General features: G+C 46.1%; 1 protein-coding gene across 1 annotated transcript in view; it reads right to left on the bottom strand.

Annotated features, from left to right (window-relative positions):
- COQ3 (coenzyme Q3, methyltransferase) overlaps positions 1-24,511 on the bottom strand; it is a 109,778-nt gene that overhangs the window by 70,089 nt on the left and 15,178 nt on the right. The window contains exon 2 of the mRNA XM_069235538.1: positions 7,071-7,194. Within this exon, the coding sequence (XP_069091639.1) occupies positions 7,071-7,194 (124 nt within the window). The remainder of the gene's footprint in view (positions 1-7,070; positions 7,195-24,511) is intronic.

The following is a 24,511-nucleotide window of genomic DNA, read 5'->3' on the forward strand; positions in this document are numbered from 1 at the left end:
ATTAGTTCAATATGTAATGTATGAAATTGAAGGGTGGCACAATAGTACTTCTGGTCATTACAGCATCATTGGGATTGGCCACGATCGTAGATGAAGACATTTTAGAAGAGGTACCATGTGTGGCATTGGCATAGCTTGTTCTACGGTGGTCACTGTCGTTGGCATTTTCACTTGATTCAAGTACACTATTATGAACAACTTCGTGGTCACTGACTGGTTCTGATGAACTAACGTCAACTACATTTGATCCATTCCACCACTGACCATTATCTAAAAAAACAGCAGTGCCCTTGGTCTCAACTACATATCTTGGTTCACCATACTTGCTCATATTTGCTCCTTTCTTTTGATATTTCACTCACCAAGTTACCCGCACTCACACTCGTTTCCTTGACTTCATTCCTAGCATTATAGTTGCTACGCATGGTTTTTGGTGCCTGTCTACTAACTTTCTGATTTTGGTCTCTTTTTCCTTTCTGTTCTCCTTTTCCCATTTGTTCCATGCTAAAGACCAGTATGGCAGCAATTGTGTGATGGCTAATCTACCCCAGAGCAACTTAAAGAGTGTTCTACCTGTAGTTTATGTGGAGTGGTGCGATATGACCATAGTCTGGTTCTAAGAACCGCCTCTAAGGGAATATAAGGCATTAACGCCATTTGAATGGTTTCCTTGACTAGGCGATTGGCCTGTTCAACCTGCCCATTGCTTTGGGGGTGGGACAAGGATGACCGTACGTGTTCTATGTTATTTACTTTCAATAATGCAACTATTTCTTAGAATAGAAAATGCACTCCATTGTCAGAGACTAACTGATGTGGAGAACCCTTACTACAAAACAATTCCTTCAGAACTGTTATCACTTCAGATGTGGTGGGTTGTGACACAAACTTAGCCTCAATGCGCTTATTGAAGTAATCTACAATACCAATGGCATAAAGCATGTCTAGGGGTAAAGCAGTCATTGGTCCAATAAAGCCGATCCCAACTTTTATCCGAAGACATTCAGGTAGCTCTACAGAAGACATGGGGAATCGGTGAGTGGTCACAGTTTATCCCGTTTAGCATAAACAGAACATTGGCTGACAAATATACCAACATCATGATTCATGGCTGGCCACCAAATATCTTTCCCTAAGCTTTTGTTTAGTTACTGTCATTCCCACATGGTCTTCATGTGCTAGGGCCATCAATCTTCCTCTTAAGGATGTAGGCGCGATCAGGGTTTCGCTGCGGAGAAGGACCTCATCACCAACAGTACTGTCATCTTTTATTTTCCAATATGGGTGCAACATTTCTTTTAGTTTCTTTTTTCATGGCCATCCTTCAACTGTGTACTTTTTATTTCTGCAAACACACTGTCATTTCTAGCAGCCATCATCCACTCCTATTTGGTAATAGCGCCATTGGACTCTTCACAATCAAACAAACATGCACCCAGCAAATCATCATCATCCTTATCTTCACCACAATCTGATTCACTATCACAAGGGGCTCACAGGAGGTAATCAGCAGAAACATTCACTCTGCCAGAAATATGCTCCATCCTAAATTGGTACTCTTGTAACTTACATGCCAGCTTTGCTATTCTTGGGATAGGTTTACTAGAACTCTTCCCTTCCAAAATGCTGACTAAGAGCTTGTAATCTGTGCGTATTATGAACTCTTTGTCTCAAAGAAAACTTTAAAACTAATAGCTCTTGGTCAATCACTGACTAGTTTGACTCTGGGCCTCTCAACTATTTTACCCATTAACTGTTTTCAGGCTGAGCAGAGCCCCCAACCTGATCTGCCCAGCATCAGCGGTACTATGCTTTGTGATTTCTTACAGAAGGACTGCAGGAATGATGCCAGCTCAAGTTTTGTTTATGTCCTTTATTCTCTGCACACACTTTCCAGTCCATATAAAGTCTGCGCCCTTCTTTATCAATTTTTGAAGTGGTTCTACTTTTACATCAAACTTTTGTATGATTAGAGTGAAATTCACACATGCCCAAAAATGATGCAAGTTCTTCCTTGTTATTTGGAGTTGGTGACTTTAAAATTGCAGATATCAAGGATGGCTTTGGTCAAACACCATGTCCGTCAATGAGATTTCCAAGGTACTCTATTGTTCTTTTGAAAAATGTACATTTATCTTTTTGTGATGTTAGACCGCTGTCTTGTATTCTTTGTAGAACCTTCCGTAAAATATACCGGTGTCCTTCATCTGTTTTGCTGTAAATTAGTATGTCAGCTTGAAATTACCTTACTCCTTCCGTATCTGAGCAAAGTTGGTTCATTATACATTGGAAGAAAGCAGACGCTGAGCACAGCTCGAAAATAACTCTGCAAAATTAGTACGCTCCTCCAGGAGTGATGAACGCAATCTAACGTTTTGATCCTTTCTCCAATTCTAACTGATAGTAAGCTGCACCGAAGGCAAACAGTGTGAAGATTTTCGCTTAGTCCAATGTCATCCCCATTTCATTTATTAGAGGCAATGGTTGACAATCAGCTACCACATGGCGGTTGAGTTGGCAAAAGTCAATGAATAGATGGATTGAGCCATTCTTTTTTTTAGCAATGACAACAGGTGATAGCCTCTTTGATGCATTGGTTGGTTCTATTATTCCATTTTCGCACCAGTCCTTTAAAATGGTTTTGACCTCCGTGTGACCGGACAAGGGTATGTTCCTTACACGTTGTTTGACAGGCTGTGTGTTTTTCTTCAGAATTATTTCATGTTTGAAATTCTTTAAGCATCTGTGGATGGAAGGTACAAGCCAAATCAATTGCCGTACGATTAGCGAGATCAGGGTGCTGTCTGACCCAGTTGCGAGTGGTGGATGGGAGGACATCAAGGTATTGTTCTAAAATAACAGCATCAAACATCTCATCTTTAGTAGTCTCGGAGGGGTGTAGCCACTTCCCCCCTGCATGATATACTCGATAATACAGGTACGAGGATTTTCTTGTGGCATCCATTTGGTTTGGCGGAACCGGACGCAATGGTTTTCCTGGTCGAGTCCAATCCTTTCAAGGATTGCTTTCTTAATTTCGCTGTATGGGGTTATGCCTCCCAGGTCAATGGCCTAATATGACGCCTGTAGATTACCCATTGGTAGAGGGGCTATATATTGGCCCAATTTTTCCGTCTGCCAATTGGCGGAGCTTGCCACCCTTTCGAAATTAGTGAAAAAAGAATCAGGATCCTCATTGTCCTGATATTTTTGAAGGACACTGCTTGGGACGTTAGGATGTACCCCGGTATGGGCTATGGTTTCTGTCAATTTTCCCAACGCAGTTTCATGTACCAGTTGATTGTTTGCAATGATTGTGGCCTGGCTCTTCAGAGCGGTCTGCAGTGCTTCTCTTTCTTCCTTCGCGTCTTTCAGCTGCTCCTCCCAGACTAATTGGAGATGCCTTTGTCCTTCCACCAACTGGCGCTATCACGTCAGCAAGGGAGGGTTTGTCTTCCATTGCTGTCCCCTGTTTGTGGGGGCTTCCTAAGAAGAATATCCCACTTCTGACACCACTCTGACAGAGGTAGCGCAATGATGACACTAAGTCTGAGGTAGATAGTGCACATGCTGCCTTTATTAAGGGTACAGGTGATTTTTTGATTATGTGTTCCGTTGTTCTGCCGTTATTCATATAGTGTTCATCTCTCATCTTCTTTCCAGGTGGGCTCTCAGGAGGCACATGTGGGGAGAAAATGGAGACAGACAACCGTAAGTGGACTGGTGAGTTTTTGCTTTCTTGTTCTTTTTCTTTCTATCCTGTTTCCTCTTTTCTATCTTCTTCTATTTCTCTTTCTGTGCTCTTTGGTTTTTCTCCCTCTTTCTATCTCTCTCTGGGCCTGTTCTCTCTCTTCTAGTCTAAGCCTTCCTTTTCGTTTCCTTCTTCCTTTTCCTCCCTGTAGGATAAGACTTTTACTATGAGATGGCCTTAGGTATCTTCTTTCCGTTTAGTTTCTAGGGTGTCTTTTTTTTCCTATGCTAATTTTTGACTGTCTGGAACTATCTCCCTCCTGGGGGTTTGTCAACTGAAATGCTGCCCAAAATGCGAAAAACGGGGAAGAAAGGAAAAAAAAAAAAAAAAAAAAAACACAACACAAACAGTAACCGTCCCTCGGTTCAATTCACCTTCCCCCTCCCTCCTCCAACTCACCACAGCTATTAGGGCCTGCCCCACGTACCTGCCGAGGTCAGGCTCTCCCCAGAGCATGGCCGGAGTTCGGGTGTTCTGCCTCCTGGCACTCCGACGCGTCTTGAGACACCGCTGCTGGTCCCGGTGCTGGGGCGCTGCCGGTGTCTCCCACGCTCTCCTCTGCCTGGACGCTGCTGACTGATTCCCCGCTCTCCAGAGTCGAAACTCCGAGTTCTTCTCTGCTCTCCTCTCCCGAAACAACGCAGAGGTCTTTCCTGCTCTCCTCTCCAGAAACACCGCAGAGGTCTTTCCTCCTCTCCTCTCCCGCGGTGACGGCATGGAGGGCTTTCCTCTGCCTGCTGTCACCGGGAAGTTGTTCCCGATTGGTTGCCGACCGGAGGATATCTGGATCAGGAATCACGTCACCACTGGTGCCCCAGGGGCATGGCGGGTTTGACCGAGGCAGTGTCGACCGGTCACAGCATCCACGTTTTTCATTGAATACCTCCGTGCATTCTTTGAGAATTGCTTCTAAGTTGCCTTCTTGGATGCTGAATACATAAGGAGGTTGGCATGGATTTAATCAATATTCTCAGCTTCTGACATTCTAACCAACCAAAGATGTTGACATTGTAGTCTACTATGAATACCTTTGATGCTGTACTTTTCTCACTGAACATCAAATCTGTGTTAAATACTCCTTCCAGTTTTATTCTGTGGCCTGCATAGGCTTCTGGGATGATTGTCTCTGCATGTAATGGTGTTTTGCACTGTATGTTTTCAAAGGTGTCCTGCTACAGAATAGTTATTCTGGATCTAGTTTCAACTAGCATCTACATACTTTCCCCATTCATGTGAACACTGCATTTAGGTTGATTCTGTAACCCTCCCTGGTTGATGATGGCCACAAGTAACACTAAATGTTCCATCATATCATTGCCATCTGAGACTTCCTCCGATTTTGATTCTTTGACATTGAAGATCTTCTTGATGGTAGAGGTTTTTTTCAAACCTTTAGGAAATGTCCTGTCTTTCCACATCCTTTGCAAATTTTGCCTATAGCAGGACATCCTTTGCTAGATACCAAATGAGTACTGGACCCACAAAGGTAGCCTGCCAATTTGTTAGTGCACAAATTTGAATTGCACTTTTCGTTGGTCTTTCTGAATTGAATTGATTTGTAGGTGCTTCTCCATCTTTGCGAACTAGATTGACATCCACATGATCGGTGTCAGGTTTGCGCAGTAACTTCACTCCCTTGGCAGACCTTTCAATACTCTTTCTATTTGATATCACCTTCTCCAGGCTAGGGTTATGATGACACAATGGTTTGTCTTGTGCTTTGACGCAAGTGGTGTACATTACCACCGGATCGTGGATCATTTCATCCATGTCTCTGAACAAGCATGTTGTGGCCAACATTCTTAGAGTCACAATACAAGCCTCAATTGATTCCCCAGGAGCTTGGTAGCGGTAGTAGAAGTTGTACCTTTCCATAATGACACATTGTTCTATGAAAATAATTAGTTATTTTAGTTTTGGCTTCAATGAATACATCCCATTATTGATCCACCTCCTCTTTTTCAACAGAGGTTATGTGATCAAATAACCTTCTTCCCTCTACCCCCAGACAATTATACATTCTGGTTAGTTTCCTGGCTGGATCATATTTGGTTCCATCAACAGCCTCCAAATGTTTATCAAAACATCTGATCCATTGCGACCAACTTTCTGCAGGTGATCCTAGCACTTCCAAAAAGGTGCTGACCATTGCTACTGCATTCATTATGCCAGCCATGATAGTATTACTCTGCTGGGATTACACTTATAAATTAAATGTAATAACTGTTCAATAATGTTTAAGCATGCAGTATTCTTTATGTACCATTCCTTAATATCACTATTGAGGATCTGGCTCCCTCCAGTGTTCACTTAAGGTGTAGATTTCTTCAAAATTCAGCAAATTCAATGGGTTAATTCACTCACTGTACAGCTTTTGAAGTTCTCCCAGGGGCCGGTCAAGGCGGAGGGAAGAGGTTGTCAGCTGCCGGCAGGAGATCCAGAGGCCTGTGTGGGCATGTGATGGGAGGTGCCAGCAGTCAACAAGCACCTCAACTCATCAACCTGGGAGAATTAGCAATCAGAAGCCTGTCGGAGGCTCAAAACTGCCACCCTCCAGTCGGATATGGATGCGTAGTGAAGACAGCGGTGATCGTATCCCGCAATCATCGCCAAAATTATTTGTGTAATAACGAGGAGGCATAACGGCTTCTTTATTCATTTCGCACTCCTGTCAAAATGGCAGCTTAATGGTTAAGCCGCCTAAAGCTTCTCTCAACATTCTAAAGCAGCACATGGCTTTTGCCACACGCACAAACACAGAGAAGGATCGACATGAAGGTAGGGGAAGGTGCAATACAAGGGTTAAACAATCACAACCAGACAATACTAAAATGTTTAACAGGACATTACAATGGTTGTATCTGACCCCTTGCTCTGCTTGCAGATGGTAGATCTTCCACAGAGACCCAATGTTGGCCAGAGGGCAGACTTCTGCAAGTCACAGGGGGGTCTGTAGGTGAAGAAGCATTACAATACAGCAGCTGCCACTTTAAAAGCGTTTTCTCTACAACTAAAATTAGAAACATACCTAGCTGCAATGTCTTTGGCCCCTCTCCCCACCACCACATCCACAAACAGACAAAACATAAAATTCTAATACAGATCAAGTAAAAAATAAACATGGACCAGGAAAGATAAATAAAAATACCATTAAACCGAGAGCCTTAGCGGTATGCCATCAGGAAGGATATATCAAAGAGAATTATGGGATGACCTTAAATTGATGAGAAAAAGAAGAAAACAGCCAGCATCACTTATTTTTCGAATATAAAACATACACTTACCCTAAAAATTGTATTCTCACAAACTGATGACTTACCAGATGTTCCTTACACCAGACGGGTGTAAGGAAGTTAGGTTGTCTGGTTTCAGAAGTCTGGTTTGCTTACATCCCTCTTTAAAACCACAACACTTTGTGAGCATGGTTTCAAAGCAACGGCATGCTGCGAACAGACAAAAAAATTATTAGATGTGTTGTGGTGGGAAATAAGAATGAAAATGTCACTTACCCAGTGTACATCTGTTCGTGGCATCAGTCGCAGTAGATTCGCATGTTCTGCAATAGCTCGCCATCTGGTGTTGGGCCGGAGTGTTACAAGTTGTTTTTCTTCGAAGAAGTCTTTCGAGTCACGGGACCGAGTGACTCCTCCTTTTGTCTCCATTGCGCATGGGCGTCGACTCCATCCTCGATTGTTTTTCCCCGCAGAGGGTGAGGTAGGAGTTGAATTGTAGTAATAGTGCCCATGCAATGGAGTGACTAAGTATGCACTTATTTAAGGTTGAGATGATACATATATAAATAATTGAAGGTAACTTCCAAACTGCTACAGGCTCCCGGGGAGGCGGGTGGGCACATGCGAATCTACTGCGACTGATGCCACGAACAGATGTACACTGGGTAAGTGACATTTTCAGTTCGATGGCATCTGTCGCTGTAGATACGCATGTTCTGCAATAGACTAGTAAGCAGTTATTTCCCCAAAAGCGGTGGATCAGCCTGTAGGAGTGGAAGTAGTCTGAAATAATGTCCTTAATACAGCTTGACCTACTGTGGCTTGTTGTGCGGATAGCACGTCTACACAGTAGTGCTTGGTGAATGTGTGAGGCGTAGACCATGTGGCTGCCTTACATATTTCTTGCATTGGGATGTTTCCTAGAAAGGCCATGGTAGCACCTTTCTTTCTGGTTGAGTGTGCCCTTGGTGTAATGGGCAGCTGTCGTTTAGCTTTAAGGTAGCAGATTTGGATGCATTTAACTATCCATCTGGCTATACCTTGTTTTGAAATTGGGTTTCCTGCATGAGGTTTTTGAAATGCAATAAAGAGTTGTTTAGTCTTTCTGATGTTCTTTGTTCTGTCAATGTAATACATTAATGCTCTTTTGACATCTAATGTATGTAGTGCCCTTTCAGCTACGGTATCTGGCTGTGGAAAGAACACCGGAAGTTCCACTGTTTGATTTAGATGGAACGGTGAAATAACCTTTGGCAAAAATTTAGGATTGGTCCTTAGGACGACTTTATTTTTGTGTAGTTGTATAAAAGGTTCCTGTATAGTAAACGCCTGAATTTCGCTTACTCTTCTCAGGGAAGTAATGGCGATGAGAAATGCCACCTTCCAGGTTAGGAACTGTATGTCGCAGGAGTGCATGGGTTCAAAAGGTGGACCCATAAGTCTAGTTAGGACAACATTTAGGTTCCATGAAGGAACAGGTAGTGTTCTTGGTGGTATAATTCTCCTAAGGCCCTCCATGAATGCTTTAATGACTGGTATTTTATATAGGGAAGTTGAATAGGTAGTCTGCAGGTATGCAGATATTGCTGCAAGGTGAATCTTAATGGAAGAGAAAGCTAGGTTAGATTTTTGTAAGTGAAGCAAGTAACCCACTACATGTTCTGGAGTTGTGTGTAATGGTTGTATTTGATTAATATGGCAGTAGCAAACAAACCTCTTCCATTTACTTGCATAGCAGTGCCTGGTGGATGGCCTTCTTGCTTGTTTTATGACTTCCATACATTCTTGGGTAAGTTGTAAGTGCCCGAATTCTAGGATTTCAGGAGCCAGATTGCTAGATTCAGCGATGCTGGATCTGGGTGTCTGATCTTTTGGTTGTGCTGTGTCAACAGATCTGGCCTGTTGGGCAATTTGATGCAGGGTACCACTGATAGGTCTAGCAGCGTTGTGTACCAGGGTTGCCTTGCCCAAGTTGGTGCTATCAATATGAGTTTGAGTTTGCTTTGACTGAGTTTGTTTACCAGGTAAGGAAGGAGAGGGAGAGGAGGAAAAGCGTAAGCAAATATCCCTGACCAGTTCATCCATAGGGCATTGCCTTGGGATTGTTTGTGTGGGTATCTGGATGCGAAGTTTTGGCATTTTGCGTTCTCCCTTGTCGCAAACAAGTCTATCTGAGGTGTTCCCCAGAGTTTGAAATAAGTGTTCAGTATTTGGGGGTGAATTTCCCATTCGTGGACCTGTTGGTGATCTCGAGAGAGATTGTCTGCGAGTTGATTTTGTATCCCTGGTATAAACTGTGCAATTAGGCGAATTTGGTTGTGAATTGCCCAATGCCAAATTTTTTGTGCTAACATGCTTAACTGCGTGGAGTGCGTCCCTCCCTGCTTGTTTAGATAATACATTGTTGTCATGTTGTCTGTTTTGACGAGAATGTATTTGTGAACTATTATTGGTTGGAAAGCTTTTAGTGCTTGAAAAACTGCAAGAAGTTCTAGGTGATTGATATGCAGTTTTGTTTGATGTACGTTCCATTGTCCTTGTATGCTGTGTTGATCGAGGTGTGCTCCCCACCCTGTCATGGAAGCATCTGTTGTTATTACGTATTGTGGCACTGGGTCTTGGAAAGGCCGCCCCTTGTTTAAATTTATGTTGTTCCACCACAGAAGCGAGAGGTAAGTTTGGCGGTCTATTAACACCAGATCTAGAAGGTGACCCTGTGCTTGAGACCACTGTGATGCTAGGCATTGTTGTAAGGGCCTCATGTGCAGTCTTGCGTTTGGGACAATGGCTATGCATGATGACATCATGCCTAGGAGTTGTAATACCATCTTTGCTTGTATGTTTTGTGTTGGATACATGCGTTGTATGATGGTGTTGAAATTTTGAATTCTTTGTGGACTTGGAGTGGCTACTCCTTTTGATGTGTCTATTATGGCTCCCAGGTATTGTTGTACCTTGCGTGGCCGAATTTTGGATTTTGTGAAATTGACGGTGAACCCTAGTTTGAAGAGGGTTTGTATGATATGATTTGTGTGATTTGAGCACTCTATTAACGAATGGGCCTTGATTAGCCAGTCGTCTAGATATGGGAACACATGTATTTGCTGCCTTCTGATGTGTGCAGCGACTACCGCTAGACATTTGGTAAAGACTCTTGGTGCGGTTGTTAATCCGAAAGGCAGTACCTTGAATTGGTAATGTATTCCTTTGAATACAAACCTTAGGTATTTCCTGTGCGATGGGTGAATTGGTATATGGAAATAAGCATCCTTGAGGTCTAAAGTTGCCATGTAGTCGTGCAGCTTTAGCAATGGCAATACTTCTTGTAGTGTGACCATGTGGAAGTGGTCTGATTTGATGAAAGTGTTGACTACTCTGAGGTCTAGGATTGGTCTCAGTGTTTTGTCCTTCTTTGGTATCAGAAAGTACAGTGAGTAAACTCCTGTGTTTATTTGTGTGTTTGGCACTAATTCGATTGCATTCTTTTGCAATAGTGCCTGCACTTCTATCTCTAGGAGATTGGAATGGTGTGTTGTTAAATTTTGTGCTTTTGGTGGCATGTTTGGAGGGAACTGTAGAAATTCTATGCAGTAACCATGTTGGATAATTGCTAGAACCCAAGTGTCTGTAGTGATTTTCTCCCATGCTCTGTAATAATGACCTATTCGTCCCCCCACTGGTGTTGTGTGGAGGGGGTGAGTGACATGTGAGTCACTGTTTAGTAGTAGGGGTTTTGGGGCTTTGGAATCTTCCTCTATTTCTAGGGAATTGCCCTCCTCTATATTGTCCCCGAAAACCTCCTCTATACTGTCCTTGGTAACTGGACGGTGTGGCTTGTGAGGTGCTGGCTTGTGTGCTTTGACCCCGAAACCCCCCTCGAAAGGGCGTTTTACGGAATGAGCTGTAATTCCCTCTGCTCTGCGGGGAGTAGAGTGCGCCCATGGCTTTAGCAGTGTCCGTATCTTTTTTGAGTTTCTCAATCGCTGTGTCCACTTCTGGACCGAACAGTTCTTTTTCATTAAAAGGCATATTGAGAACTGCTTGTTGAATCTCTGGTTTAAATCCAGACGTTCGGAGCCATGCATGCCTTCTGATAGTTACAGATGTATTAATTGTCCGTGCAGCTGTATCTGCAGCGTCCATGGAGGAGCGGATCTGGTTGTTGGAGATGGCCTGTCCCTCCTCAACCACTTGTTTTGCCCTATTTTGGAAGTCTTTGGGCAGATGTTCAATGAGATGTTGCATCTCGTCCCAGTGGGCTCTGTCATAGCGCGCAAGTAGTGCCTGGGAGTTCGCGATGCGCCACTGGTTTGCAGCTTGTGCTGCGACTCTTTTACCAGCTGCATCAAACTTGCGGCTTTCTTTATCTGGGGGTGGTGCATCTCCAGATGTGTGAGAGTTGGCCCTTTTCCTAGCTGCTCCTACAACAACAGAGTCTGGTGGCAGCTGTGTTGTGATGAAAGCCGGGTCTGTAGGAGGCGGCTTATACTTTTTTTCCACCCTTGGTGTGATTGCCCTACTTTTGACCGGGTCCTTAAATATGTCTTTTGCGTGCCGGAGCATACCAGGGAGCATAGGCAGGCTTTGGTAGGAGCTGTGGGTGGAGGAGAGTGTGTTGAACAAGAAATCATCCTCGACCTGTTCTGAGTGGAGGCTTACGTTGTGAAATTGTGCTGCTCTAGCCACCACCTGAGAGTACGCGGTGCTGTCTTCTGGTGGAGATGGTTTTGTAGGGTATGCCTCTGGGCTGTTATCTGACACTGGGGCGTCGTATAGGTCCCATGCGTCCTGGTCTTGGTCACCCTGGCTCATGGTGGTGTGAGCTGGGGAGTGTGATGGCGTTTGTGCTGGTGAAACGTTAATCACGTGCGGAGGAGAGGGTGGTGGTGTAACTCTTTTCACCACTTTTGGTTGTGGTGCTTGTTCCGTCTGGAACTCCAACCTTCTCTTTCTCCTAATGGGGGGAAGGGTGCTTATTTTTCCTGTCCCCTGCTGAATGAAGATACGCTTTTGCGTATGGTCCGCATCAGTTGCTTGTAGCTCTTCCTCAAACCTATGCTTCTGCATTTGGGAGGTTAGCGAGTGCTCTTCTGTATAAGAGCCTGAAGCTGGGTCGCTTGCAGTTTGTTTCGGCGTCGAAACTTTGTCTGCGTGTTTTTTCGGCTCCGAGGTGACTTTTTTCCTTTTCGGGGCCGAAACCTCTCGGCGTCGATCTGTTTCGGTGCCGCTGTCTCGGCGTCGAGCCGTGTCCACACCGGCATCTCGGTGTCGAGGCTTGTCTCCAGCACTTTCTCGGTCCCGAGAAGGCTGCGTGCCGGTGTCTCGACCGGAGTCGGACGATCTCGGCACTGTTTGGGCCTTTTTCGGTGCCGACGGTCGGTCACCGATTTTATGGGTTGAGCCATGGCCTGGTGGCAGTGGCGTCCCCTGGGCCTTGTAAATGTTTCTTTGTGTGGTTTTCGACGTCTTACTCACGGTTTGTGTATCGTCGAATCCTTCGGAGTCTGAGTCTTGGATCGAGAAGGTACCTTCCTCTTCCTGTTCCTCGAACTCCCGTCGGGCTGTCGGTGCGGACGCCATTTGAAGTCTTCTGGCTCGACGGTCTCGGAGTGTTTTTCGGGACCGGAACGCACGACAGGCCTCGCAGGTGTCTTCGCTGTGCTCAGGTGACAGGCACAGGTTGCAGACCAAGTGTTGGTCTGTGTAGGGGTATTTATTGTGGCATTTGGGGCAGAAACGGAACGGGGTCCGTTCCATCGGCGTTCTTCAGCACGCGGTCGGGCCGACCAGGCCCCGACGGAGGATCGAAAAATTACCCCGAAGGGCACCGGAGCTCTTCGATCTTCGATGCGGTGTTGAATGTAAGTATGCCGATCCCGAACGCAACAATACCGACGAAAATCTTCCGAAATTAACTATTTTTTCTGTTCCGAAACTCGGAGCGACAGGAACACGTCCGAACCCGATGGCGGAAAAAAAACAATCGAGGATGGAGTCGACGCCCATGCGCAATGGAGACAAAAGGAGGAGTCACTCGGTCCCGTGACTCGAAAGACTTCTTCGAAGAAAAACAACTTGTAACACTCCGGCCCAACACCAGATGGCGAGCTATTGCAGAACATGCGTATCTACAGCGACAGATGCCATCGAACTTATAATTTCTCTTTCAGAACAATACATTTCAGTTTATGACATTTTCCTCAAAAAAATCCAGCTATCCAGATTGGCATTACCTTAACTTTTATTCTTTGAAGCACTGGGGACACTACATAACAAGCATTAGCATAGCTAATAGGTTTGGCTTCAATGTGTAAATGTATGCAAAAGTGCACCAAGGTTATTAGCACTTTGTCTCTTTGCAGCCTGTCTCTTTCTGTACCTCCTGAGTCTGTACCTATTCTCTTTTTTCCAAGTGTGTAGTGCTGTGTTACACAGACAATGTAAAATTGAGCCTTAGTGCAACATAGTCAAGAGAGTGGAAAAACTTGGAGCAAAAAAATCACACTGACTGTAGCAACATATTAAGAGCAAAAACACATAGGCCCTCATTCTGACCATGGCGGTAATAGACCGCCAGGGTCGCGAATGACGGAAGCACCGCCAACAGGCTGGCGGTGCTTCATTCGTCATTCCGACCGCGGCGGTACAGCCGCGGTCGCCCAGCCGGGTCCGGCGGTTTCCTGCCGGATTTCCCCCGGCTGGGAGAAGCCTGCCTTGGGGATTCTGACCCCCTTCCCGCCAGCCTGTTTCTGGCGGTTTTCACCGCCAGGAAGAGGCTGGCGGGGAAGGGTGACCTGGGGCCCCTGGGGGCCCCTGCACTGCCCATGCCATTAGCATGGGCAGTGCAGGGGTCCCCTAACAGGGCCCCAGCCTGCTTTTCACTGTCTGGCTAGCAGACAGTGAAAAGCGCGAAGGGTGCAACTGCACCCGTCGCACACCTGCAACACCACCGGCTCCATTCGGAGCCGGCTTCAATGTTGCAGGCCCCCTTCCCGCTGGGCCAGCGGGCGCTAACATTGTTAGCGCCCGCTGGCCCAGCGGGAAGGTCGGAATGCCGCCAGCGGTCTTTTGACCGCGGAGCGGTCAAATGGCGGTTCCCGCCAGGCGGGTGGCGACCGCCGCCCACCGGGGTCAGAATGACCCCCATAGTGCACAGTTAGGTAAAACATCAGTAGGGGGCGTGGTTTGACGCCAATGGAGCGGGACACAGAAGTCATCCTACCTCAAACTGCAACATTGGGCCTGACTGATTCACTACAGAGGACCCCCTGTATCACTAGGAATCCACTGCTGTTATTACCCCAGCGACTGGTACTGATTTCCCACTTCATCTGATCTGCTTGGTGCGTCCCCTTCTCAACATGGTGGCCTGCTCGTGCACCTGGCACAGGGCCAGCTGAGGGCAGGATACAAATAGGCGGCGTACCCCCTTGGGGCCCATACCACGGAGTAATAACTTGGACTTCCTGGGTGGCACTTGGTGATGTTGGACTGATGCCGCACGTGGCGCTGCCCGACTGTGATGCCTATTAGAACATTGGAATGCTGGGGGCTCCATTGAAAACAATGGAGTGCTGCAGGCTTTTACTGGCCGGTAAAAGCCTGCAACGCCAACATTCCAATGTTCGCTTTGTTCACAGCAACAGCTGTGAACAAAGCCTCACGGAGCCCGAGGGGATTTTAATCCCCTCGGGCTCGTGATTTTTTTTTTTTTTTAATAGAACATTCTGCCCTGAGTGGCAGAATGTTCTAATAGCCTTAGAACCCGCCGTAGCGGGCTCTACCGGCTATTAAAGTCCCTCTCCCTTGTTAAATGCCCTCGCCTTCGGCTCGGGCTTTTAACGCGGGGAGCGGGCCTTTAATAGCCGGTAGAGCCCGCTACGGCGGGTTCTAAGGCTATATCAAGAGAGAAGAGGCCATGGGCCTATCGGACCTTTGTGGGTGCGCTTACGGCGGTAATCTGAGGCCAGGCCAGCACTGAAGACTGCAGCTCATACCCCGCAGCCAACGGTTGTGCCCCCCCACCCCCGGGCAATTAACTGCGCCCAGCACCCAGGAGCGACCTTACCATTTGAGGAGCAGGCATGGACCCGGCCACTGCCCCACACAGACTGAGGAACGTAGCAGACGGCCCTCCAGGGACGAATTATCTGCTGAATCCGTACTGCGATCCAGCTGCAATCCTGTAGTCTCCCCTGATTTGGTGGTAATAGGCGCACCCCCGCTCGTCCAGTAGCCTTCTATTGTATTGCTGGGCCCCCTGCACAAGTGACTCATGCCCCATACACCCACTGCAAGAAGGCCTGGGGAAGTGGCCCTGCTGGAACCCTGGCTGGGCGCATATACTGTGAGCATGGGCCTTGATGAAGGTCAGGAGAGACGGCGATGGGATCAGGGTCAAAAAGGTCCGACTTTGTGCGATTGTGCCTCCAACCACTACTCTTGGTGTGACGACTGCACCGCTGATTGTGGCCAGCTGCACTAGCCTGTGGGCTTTGGGGCTCCATCAGTGCTTTTTCTAATTGGAGTGAATATTGACAGATTTGCTGTGGGGAGGGCAGGCCTGCCAGCTACAGTAACAAATTGTTGATGGTGATATGGCGCTCTTTGATGATGAAGCGCTATCTTGTACGTCCTACCTGATGGCACACCTTTCTTCTGCCAGGGACCCATGCTAGGGGGATAGATAATTCACTGACTATATGCGTGGGTTGCCCTACATGGTGGTGCTGAGTGACATTTAAGACTAGATGACCTTACCTTGTACTGGAACTGACTGTTCTCTGGACATCTATCGGGCGGCCATTTGTCTCATATTTTACCATTCGGGCCCGTGCCTTGATGACCCCGAGAATACTACCTGGAGGAGGAGGTGTCACCAGGGAGAGAGGTGCACTTGCTATCTGTGGTCACAATGCTGTGCTACCACCTCATAGACGCAGAAAGAGTACCTTGTGACTGGTGGTCCGCCGATTGCCCTGCTACCACATGCAGCCATTCAGCACGTTTTGCTCTTTGCCTTAGTACAACTCATAGGAGGGAACCAGCTACTTGCGGCTTGAGCCACCCAACTTGACCTGAACTGTCACCACCATGGGAAAAGTCACCAGGAAAAAAATACATATCTGAACCCTAAACCTCTCAGATGCAGGGGCCCAAGAACTAATGCATTTGTCTCCTGTGGTGGACGCCTGATACAAGATGACTAAAGAAGGTTGGCTGAATAAGTCACCATCACTGAATGCAACATGGATGAACTAACTCCAGAAGGGACTTCATTACAGATAAAGCTGGCTTCCATGGAAACGAGGATCAAGACCCTGGAATATCGAGCTGAAGATGCCAAAAATAGGGTGCGGCGAAACAACAACAGGATCATTGGGCTTCTGGAACGTACTGAACGCTCGGCCTTCAATCTGATTGATTATTTAGAAAAATGGATCAGAGACAAAATAGCCCTGGAGGAATTATCCCCCTTTTATTGGCACACCGGACCCTGCACAACCCCTGCAGGGCTCAAAAAATGTACTCAACCACTGCTATGCGACTTTTATTTTTGAGGTTGAGCTATTTTTAGATTCCACTCAACCCTTCTGGAAAGTGGACAAAGAACAGGTGTTCTGTTCAGTCAGAAACTGAATTAGCAATTAAAATGCCTTTAAATCTTATTCTTGTCACATTTGCTCTGTGTTCAGAGACAGAGGTCAAAAGTCAGTTAGTCTTCTTGCAATGCAAATACTTTTCCTTGTGACTGCAGAGTTCCAGGATTTTGTAAGGTGAACTGTCTGACCTATGTGAAATGAAAGGCTTTTGGTATCAGGTTTTTCCTAACACACAACATTTATAAAACTAAGTCAACTTTATTACCTTTCAAAATATATTTCAGTAGCATTTTCTGTACTTCTGTGTGATGAAAAAAGTATTTTAATAGAACGAAAAAAAGTCTGAACACTTTACTTGGTGATGTGCAAATTATAAATGTTTTCTGAAACTCAATTTTCATAGAGTATTGTTAATACGCTATATAGTTTTATCAGTAAAGCTGCAAGTTAGTCGGAAGGTTTCTGGGCATTTCTTGGAAATTTAGGCCCAGGTTTATGTTAAAGTGGCACAGCGAGGTGCCGCTCCAAAAATAGCAGCGCTGTGCTGAGCCACTTTAGAAATGCAGAGGGGCACCGTATTTAGAGGACTACGGTGCACCCCTTTGTTTCTCCCTGCACTGGCGCTGAATTAAGGTGGCTAGCGCCAATGCAGGCATCTTTGCGCCATAGTGCAAGGGTGTCTGCGTTGAGGGGATAGATCGTCCATGTGCAGGAAGGTGTCCCTTCCTGCACATGAACAATCTTTAATGTCATTTTTACACTTCTATGTGTGCTGCAAAATGCAGCACACATAGAAGTACCAAAGCGCCATTTTGAATGATTGTTTATGTGCAGGAAGGGACGCCTTCCTGCACATAAACAATTGTCAATGGCATTTTGCAGCACACAGAAAAAGCAAAAAATGAGGAGGAATAAAAGCATTCCTCCTTGTTTTGCCATGCTAACACCACCCCTGGGGTGGCGTTAGTTTTTGGCGCTGCCTCAGGTTTACAACATCTCGTAAATCTGAGGTAGCATTAAAAGCAATGCGTGTTGTGGTGGAACGCCCACAGCAACACAGATTGCACGCACCTCTGATGCAGAAAACTGCGTTGGAGGGGCCCATATTTACAAGGAGGCGCAACGCCACAAAAAAGGCTCTTAAATATTCCCCTTACTCTCGGTAAATTACAGTGCGCTATCACATCATGCTTTAGTAATATATTTATTAAAAGTGAGCGTTTAAACCTAAACTGAGATACACTCCTGCCCTAATGGCAAAGCTATCAGTAAACTAAGAGGCAAGTAATGCATGGATCCTGTGTACCCTATATGTGGGCTAGATTTATTATACATGGAGCAAACGTTTAGTGTATTTAATCAAACAAAAGAGTATTTTTTTTTTTATAGCAGAAATGCTGAACTCACATATTTGAAGGTGAACTCATATGTGAGAACGCAGAAAAAGGCGACTGTAAAGTACAATATTTACCTAGGATCACAAAATTTGAGGCCCGTTTCTGGGTCAAGTACATTACAGTTAGGTCGAGTAGAATATTCAAGATACTCGACCTGCATGTCTCGTAAAAAATGTATGGTTTTTCAAGGCCTTCCCTGCCACCTAGAGAAGCGTACCGCCAAGAAGTAGCAAAACTCTTACATTATAGGGACCGACCATTTTCTAAACCATACTAGACTGGGTGAGGAAATCCTGAGAACCACATGATCATGTTTTTCCATGATTTCTCAAAGGAGGTTGAGAAGCTGACAGCATCATTCACTGAACCCAAGAAGCAACTTCAACAACATGGTCTTCAATATGCAATGCTATTTACAGCATGCTTGGGGTGACGACTAATGATGAAGTACACTTTTTTACCTCCCCTCAAGCATCGTGGGATTGGATGGAAATCCTCCATCAACACAGCAGAGGTGCCTAACTGCCCAAAGAAAGATGCAGCTAATGTCTCCCTCGGAAGTGGGCAAAACATTGGCAGAGAGCTGTTCCGCCCCAATATCAAGCGCAACTTGAACACCGGTGAGTGGGGGAAGCAGAGGCGGCCATCAACAGCAACCAGGTCTTCGCTCCACCTTCCCTTGAGGGTAAAGAGAATTTATGAGACATTGACTCTGATGAGTCATCTGTCTCCTCTTGCCTGGCATCTCTGACGATATTATTTGAAAGAAGAAATCTTACCTGATCTAGTTAATTGGATCTGGATTATTATTAGTTTACTTATGCAAGATACTGCTGTATCTTTCCTTCCTTGAGGATTATCCTTGTATTAATTTCAGTTTTTTTTCTTTTACAGGGCCAGATGTCGTGAGGGTTATCCTGTATGTTCCACTCAGATAGTGACATAATCAGCCCTGGAGCACCTGTACAGACTGCACCTGTCCCCCCAGCCCCTGCACCTTTAGTTGTGTGTGTGGTGTATGCATGTATGTTTGTTGTTAAGCGGCTGATTTGGATGGGGAGTCGTTTATTTCTGGTCCTGGGGATGAGATGTTGGGATTTCTGTTTGTGGGGGTGTCCTATGGTTGCCACTGCCTACTGTTCCATTTCATTGTCGGATTGTGAGCTGACCTGCGTTTTATGGCTAGGAGTGGACCTCTTCCCTTCACCTCTACCTAGAAAGGTTTGATTGTCCCAATGGCCCCTAACTTCTTATCCTGGAATGTCCGGTGTCTAAACAGCATGTCCAAGCACTATAAGGTGTATGCATACCTAAAAAAGGCGAGGTGCACAGATTGAACTGCTTCAAGAAACCAACCTCACTACAGCTGAGACACTAGCACTTCATAAAAGATGAAGGTGTCAGATATATGCAACAACCTACTCAGCCTTCGCCAGGGGGACTTTGATATGGGTGAGACTAGGAGTGCCTTTCCAGAAAGCAATGAAACTCATTGGCTTGGAGGGCAGATATATTGCAGTCATGGAGAGGTTGGCAAGACAAGATCTAGCCATTGTAGGAATCTATGACCCTGATATAGATCAAGGGAGATTCTTTGAGAAACTCTCCAGAATGCTTGCTCCATTTTTAATGCAACATATTTTAATAGAGGGCTGATTTAAATTGTATTGCAGACACTGTCCTTGATAGGTTCAACCCACCATTACGTGACTCTCCTGTGAACCGCACATCCCACACTTTCACAGATGGGTAGACAAAATAGGGGCTAGTAGATGCCTGGAGACAGCTTCGCTCCATAACACGCGATTACTGATTTTTGGGGGGCATACATTAACTTTATGTTGATCTCGATACCTTTATATGCATAGCGGTTTTTCAGGGAGTTGTCCATAATGTAGAATACCTCTGTCAGACTTCGTCTGACCATAATCTTAACTTCTCTATAGTGGGAGTATAAACATCCTTGTACACCTGACTGGCACCTCCATGTGAAGCATTATACAACCCTGTCTTTAAGCATACCATTGAGAAAGCCATTTCCAATTACTTTGCTGAGAATACCAGGACGACTTCCTCCTTCTTAACTGTGTGGGATGCATTTAGGACAGTCATCAGGGGCCGGTGCACAGCCGAAGTAGTGGACGTCAGACATACCTTGCTGCCTAAAGCTGAAAGCCAAGAAATGGTGCTGAGAAACTTGGAGATGCAGACATCTGGGAATGCGACACATAAGCGACCACTATTGGAAGTGCAAGAGATGCTGGCAACTTGAAAACTACGCTGCATTGATTATCTGGAATCTCTCACTCGCGCACACACGGATAAAGCCAGAAGGTTATTAGCATGGCTCATCAACCCCACTGCTTGGAACTCTATGGAACTGAAGTGGCAGTCAGTCTCCTATTAATGCTAGATTCCAGGGGTATTGCAGGACTCTTTATGCCCCATTGCCTGCAATATCACACTGTACGTTTGAGGACTTCCTCATCCCGTCATTCTCCCAATGCTCCCACAAGACACTGCAGACACCCTGGGAGGAGCCATTATGATCCAAGAAGTTAGAGCTGCCATCAAGACCATGGCACGTGGTAAGGTGCCTGGAGAAGATGGTCTACCAGTTTATTTTTTTGCTGCCTATGGGGACCTTCTAGCTTCGAAATTGGTGGAACTCTATGCAGCTGCTCGTGACACAGACTGCTTGCTGGTGTCTACTTTCGAGGCATTAGTTGTGCCACCCCGAAACCTGGGCACCCACACACTGACATGCGTGATTGTTACCCTCTGTTCATGCTCAATGTGGACTATAAAGTACTTAGTCTCATACTAGCAATTGGTCTACTCCCTCATAAGACAGCATAGACCACACTGATCAACCAGGTTTTTTGGGGGGGGACGTAATACTGCAACTCATTTCTGAAGGCTTGTCTCGAATTTGAATGATGACAGCTTTGACAAACGGTCGGCTGCTGTTATGGCACTGGACATAGAGAAAGCTTTCGACAGCCTGAGTCAAGATTTCCTTTACTGGGTCATGATAAAGGTTGGTCTGGGTCCTGGGTTTATTCATTGGACAAAACTTCTCTATTTTGGTCGCACAGCACAGGTATGCACTGGCAGGACTATATCAGATTCCTACCATGTCAGGTGGGGAATCCGACAGGGATACCCTTTTCCCTGTTGCTGTTTGCAAAAGTAGTGGAACCACTGGCCCTCACTGCGCGCACGGGTAGACACTATAACGGATTGACTGTTCTGGGATGGACACACTAATTATATGCAGATGATATGTTGCTCTTCCTCCACAATGCAAATCTAGACTCCCTGCGAGCTATAGAACTTTTGGAGCTATTTGGGGCTGGTATCTGGCCTTCATATCAACTGGCAGAAATCCCACTTATTTCTGGTCACAAAAGATGCCAGGGGGCACTTCCGCAATGACTTTATTTTTTTACCATATTGCCACTGCTGATCTCTTGCCAAATATTCCCCAAAATGGTCTCCATATTAATTGAATTTTTCTGGGGGGCAGGCAGAAACAGAATAGCGTTGACAAAGATACAATGGCCTGTGGGGAGGGGGTATTGGCAGCACCTGTCGTGGAGGCATTTTACCTTGCAGCACAACTGCAATGGTTCAACAAGTGGATCTGCAACAGCCTACACCCAGCAGACATGGATGCCACTGCTCTCCCTGACATTCAAGATCTCACCTCCATCCTCCTGGTCCCCCAGCTACATCTACTGTACGCCTCCTCTGAAGTGCTGCTGATACTGAAATGCTGGCGTCGTTGCCTTCAGAGGACCCGCACTCGTACCCTTCACTGACATGCCATTAAGATGGCTGAAGATGTTGACCCTTGGTGGAGCGCTGGGAGGACTGGGGGGGTGGACTGCTAATTGGATGACTCGTGCTGGAGATCTGTATACAGATGGCGTACCGCTTTCTTTTGAGGATCTAGCCTTGCAATTGGATATACCGGATGGTCAATTTCGTTTGCACCACTCACTAGTTGCTATGGTGCGCACCCAAAGGGACATGGGGGAAATCGGAACATACAGTACACCAGGGGTGCCAGCAGCTTTAAACTGCGAAGGGGCGATTCAAAGCAGTAACATGTATATATAGGGCAAAAAGATGCATATGTTCTTCTACCCTTACATGAACTGAAAGCGAAATGGGAAACTGACTTATCACAACAGATCATGGATGCAGACTGGGATAGGATCCTGGTGAATACCCCCCACTGTGCCTCGTAATGCCGGAGTGAACTAATTAACTTTTATTTTCAACATAGGGTCTACCTAACACCTGGTAAGATCAACAGACTCTACCCCTCTGCGATGGCGACCTGCCCTAGATGTGGTGAGATAGGGGCTGAGATTGACCATATGATAAGGTCGTGCCCTTCCCGGGATTGTTTCTGGGAGGCAAATCTGCATTATTGAAGTAAACCTCCAGGCGATTCCCTGTAATCCAATTAATTGCATCTTGGGAGGGTTCCCTCTGCCATATAAACGCAAAATTATCACCCAGTTTACAGACTTGGCATTGGTACTAGCCAAACGGGAACGGGCCATGCAATGGAAGGCAGCTAAGGCGCTATGGTTTACTAAATGGAGGGAGGAATTGCTCAAATGGGCAAGACTGGAAGGAGCTGTGCTGCTCAGGGAATTGAAGAGGGGAAGTGGGACAACAGATGGAGCACGAGCTTGGGATAATCTAGTTGACACTCTCATGGCCCCAGACCCGTACACTAATTCAGAAGCAGACCCGTCATCTAGCTCCTATTCATTTGAAGGGGACTCAGGAGATGAACAAGGATGAATAGTTACACCACAAGATGGAAATCTTGGATGAATATAATATAAAAGACAACAGAAGAGTCCGGAACGTTCCGCGGATCCTGTCAAGACATATAACATCACACATGGCAGTGCCACGGAGGGTAGTTCTGGGTTGATTGGCTGGACTCTTTCACAATGGACAACGGCAAATGCTGCAAGTTATGACATGCTGTAATACCGGTTTAGGATGTCTTTTAGTCAACGGTGGATCCATATCAATATGTGTTTGAAGTGATATCCAAGAGATCGTACAGGCTTATATTGAGCTGCCATTGTACTATGTAGTTTTGTTGCACTATAAAAATTAAATGTTTTTTTTTTTTTTTTTTAAAGTAAAACATCAGTATTGGTACAAAGTCACCAGGAGTGTGGAGCATGTTTAGGTGCACTTTCAGAGAATACTGAGAAAATCCAGTAGTAAGAAGTCACAATATGTGTGAAAAAATTATAAAATTTAAAAAAAGGGTACTAAGTGGAAGACCAAATTTTGTTGACAGCACACTGGGACAAATTCATCGCTGGCACAACATTATCAAGTGTGCTGATCCTCTGCTTTGTCTTCTTCTTCTGCTTGCTGGTGGACCAGATCAACTGTAGAGTGGTCCATAGAATCTCACTACCTTCCAGGGTGGGGGTTAATAGAAAGACAGGTGCTTCTGGGTCCTAACCATGGTGGTTGAGATCATTTGCCATTGGTGCATTCAGGTTTGCCTCACCATGACTCTGTAGAACGGAAGGCAGGGAAAGGGTGCTCAGGGAACCAGTTTTGGTGGGGCAAGAGCTCAGAACTCAACCGTCAATAGACAAAATCACAATGTCCAACCCAGTGCATATCCATAGAACATGTCATGAGTGATGTAATATATGAGAACATATGCAGTGCATGGCTGGTGCAGAAGTTATAGTTAGCTCTGCCTCTATAACTTGTGAATTTATGTTGGTTTTTCGGGTCCAAAACATTAACATGGTCACTGATATTCACCTACCTACATTACTATAACCTTTGCTTTTTTCAGTGAATTTCTAGTTTTCTTTTTCCGTAATGTAATATGTTACTGTCATAAGTAAAGTGAGTGCCCCTCTGAAGGCTGTGTGCAGCGGGAGGCCTGCACCCAGGCCCAACCCCAAACCTCTCACAGGCAGCCAACCACACAATGTGAATAGCAGGGGGTTGGCAACAGGGCCAGAGCTAGCCAACTGCTATGCAGGCAGCCAACCTCACACTGCACTAGGCTTTTTTTCGCAGGCGGCATGGGTTGGCCACAGGGCCTGGCTTGCAGCCAGGTCTTGCAACAGACTCCCCGCAGACAGCCACCTGGAGACGGCCAACCCCACAACCTTTGCTCGTGCGTGGCATGGGGTTAGCCGAACGACCTGTGTTGTGGCCAGGCCCTGCTTCTAACTCCCTGCAGGCAGCAAATGTCACGCTACGCACCGCCTTTGGCCATGCACAGTGAGGGCAGGTCACAGAGCTTAGCCTGTGGCCAGGCACTGTGGTTTAACCCCCAGCAGGCTGCCAGACCCACACAGCCTTTGGTGTGAGGAGCATATGTTTGACTTTTAGGCCCCAGGGACCTTATCCACTTGGGCTAAAACATATATTAAGGGGAGGGGCATGCAGATTCCTCCCCAAACCTTAATAGGCTCTGGGCCCCACCCCCCAGGGGCAAATACAATAAAAATG

This window comes from Pleurodeles waltl, chromosome 5, assembly GCF_031143425.1.
Source record: "Pleurodeles waltl isolate 20211129_DDA chromosome 5, aPleWal1.hap1.20221129, whole genome shotgun sequence".
Taxonomy (NCBI): Eukaryota; Metazoa; Chordata; class Amphibia; order Caudata; family Salamandridae; genus Pleurodeles; species Pleurodeles waltl.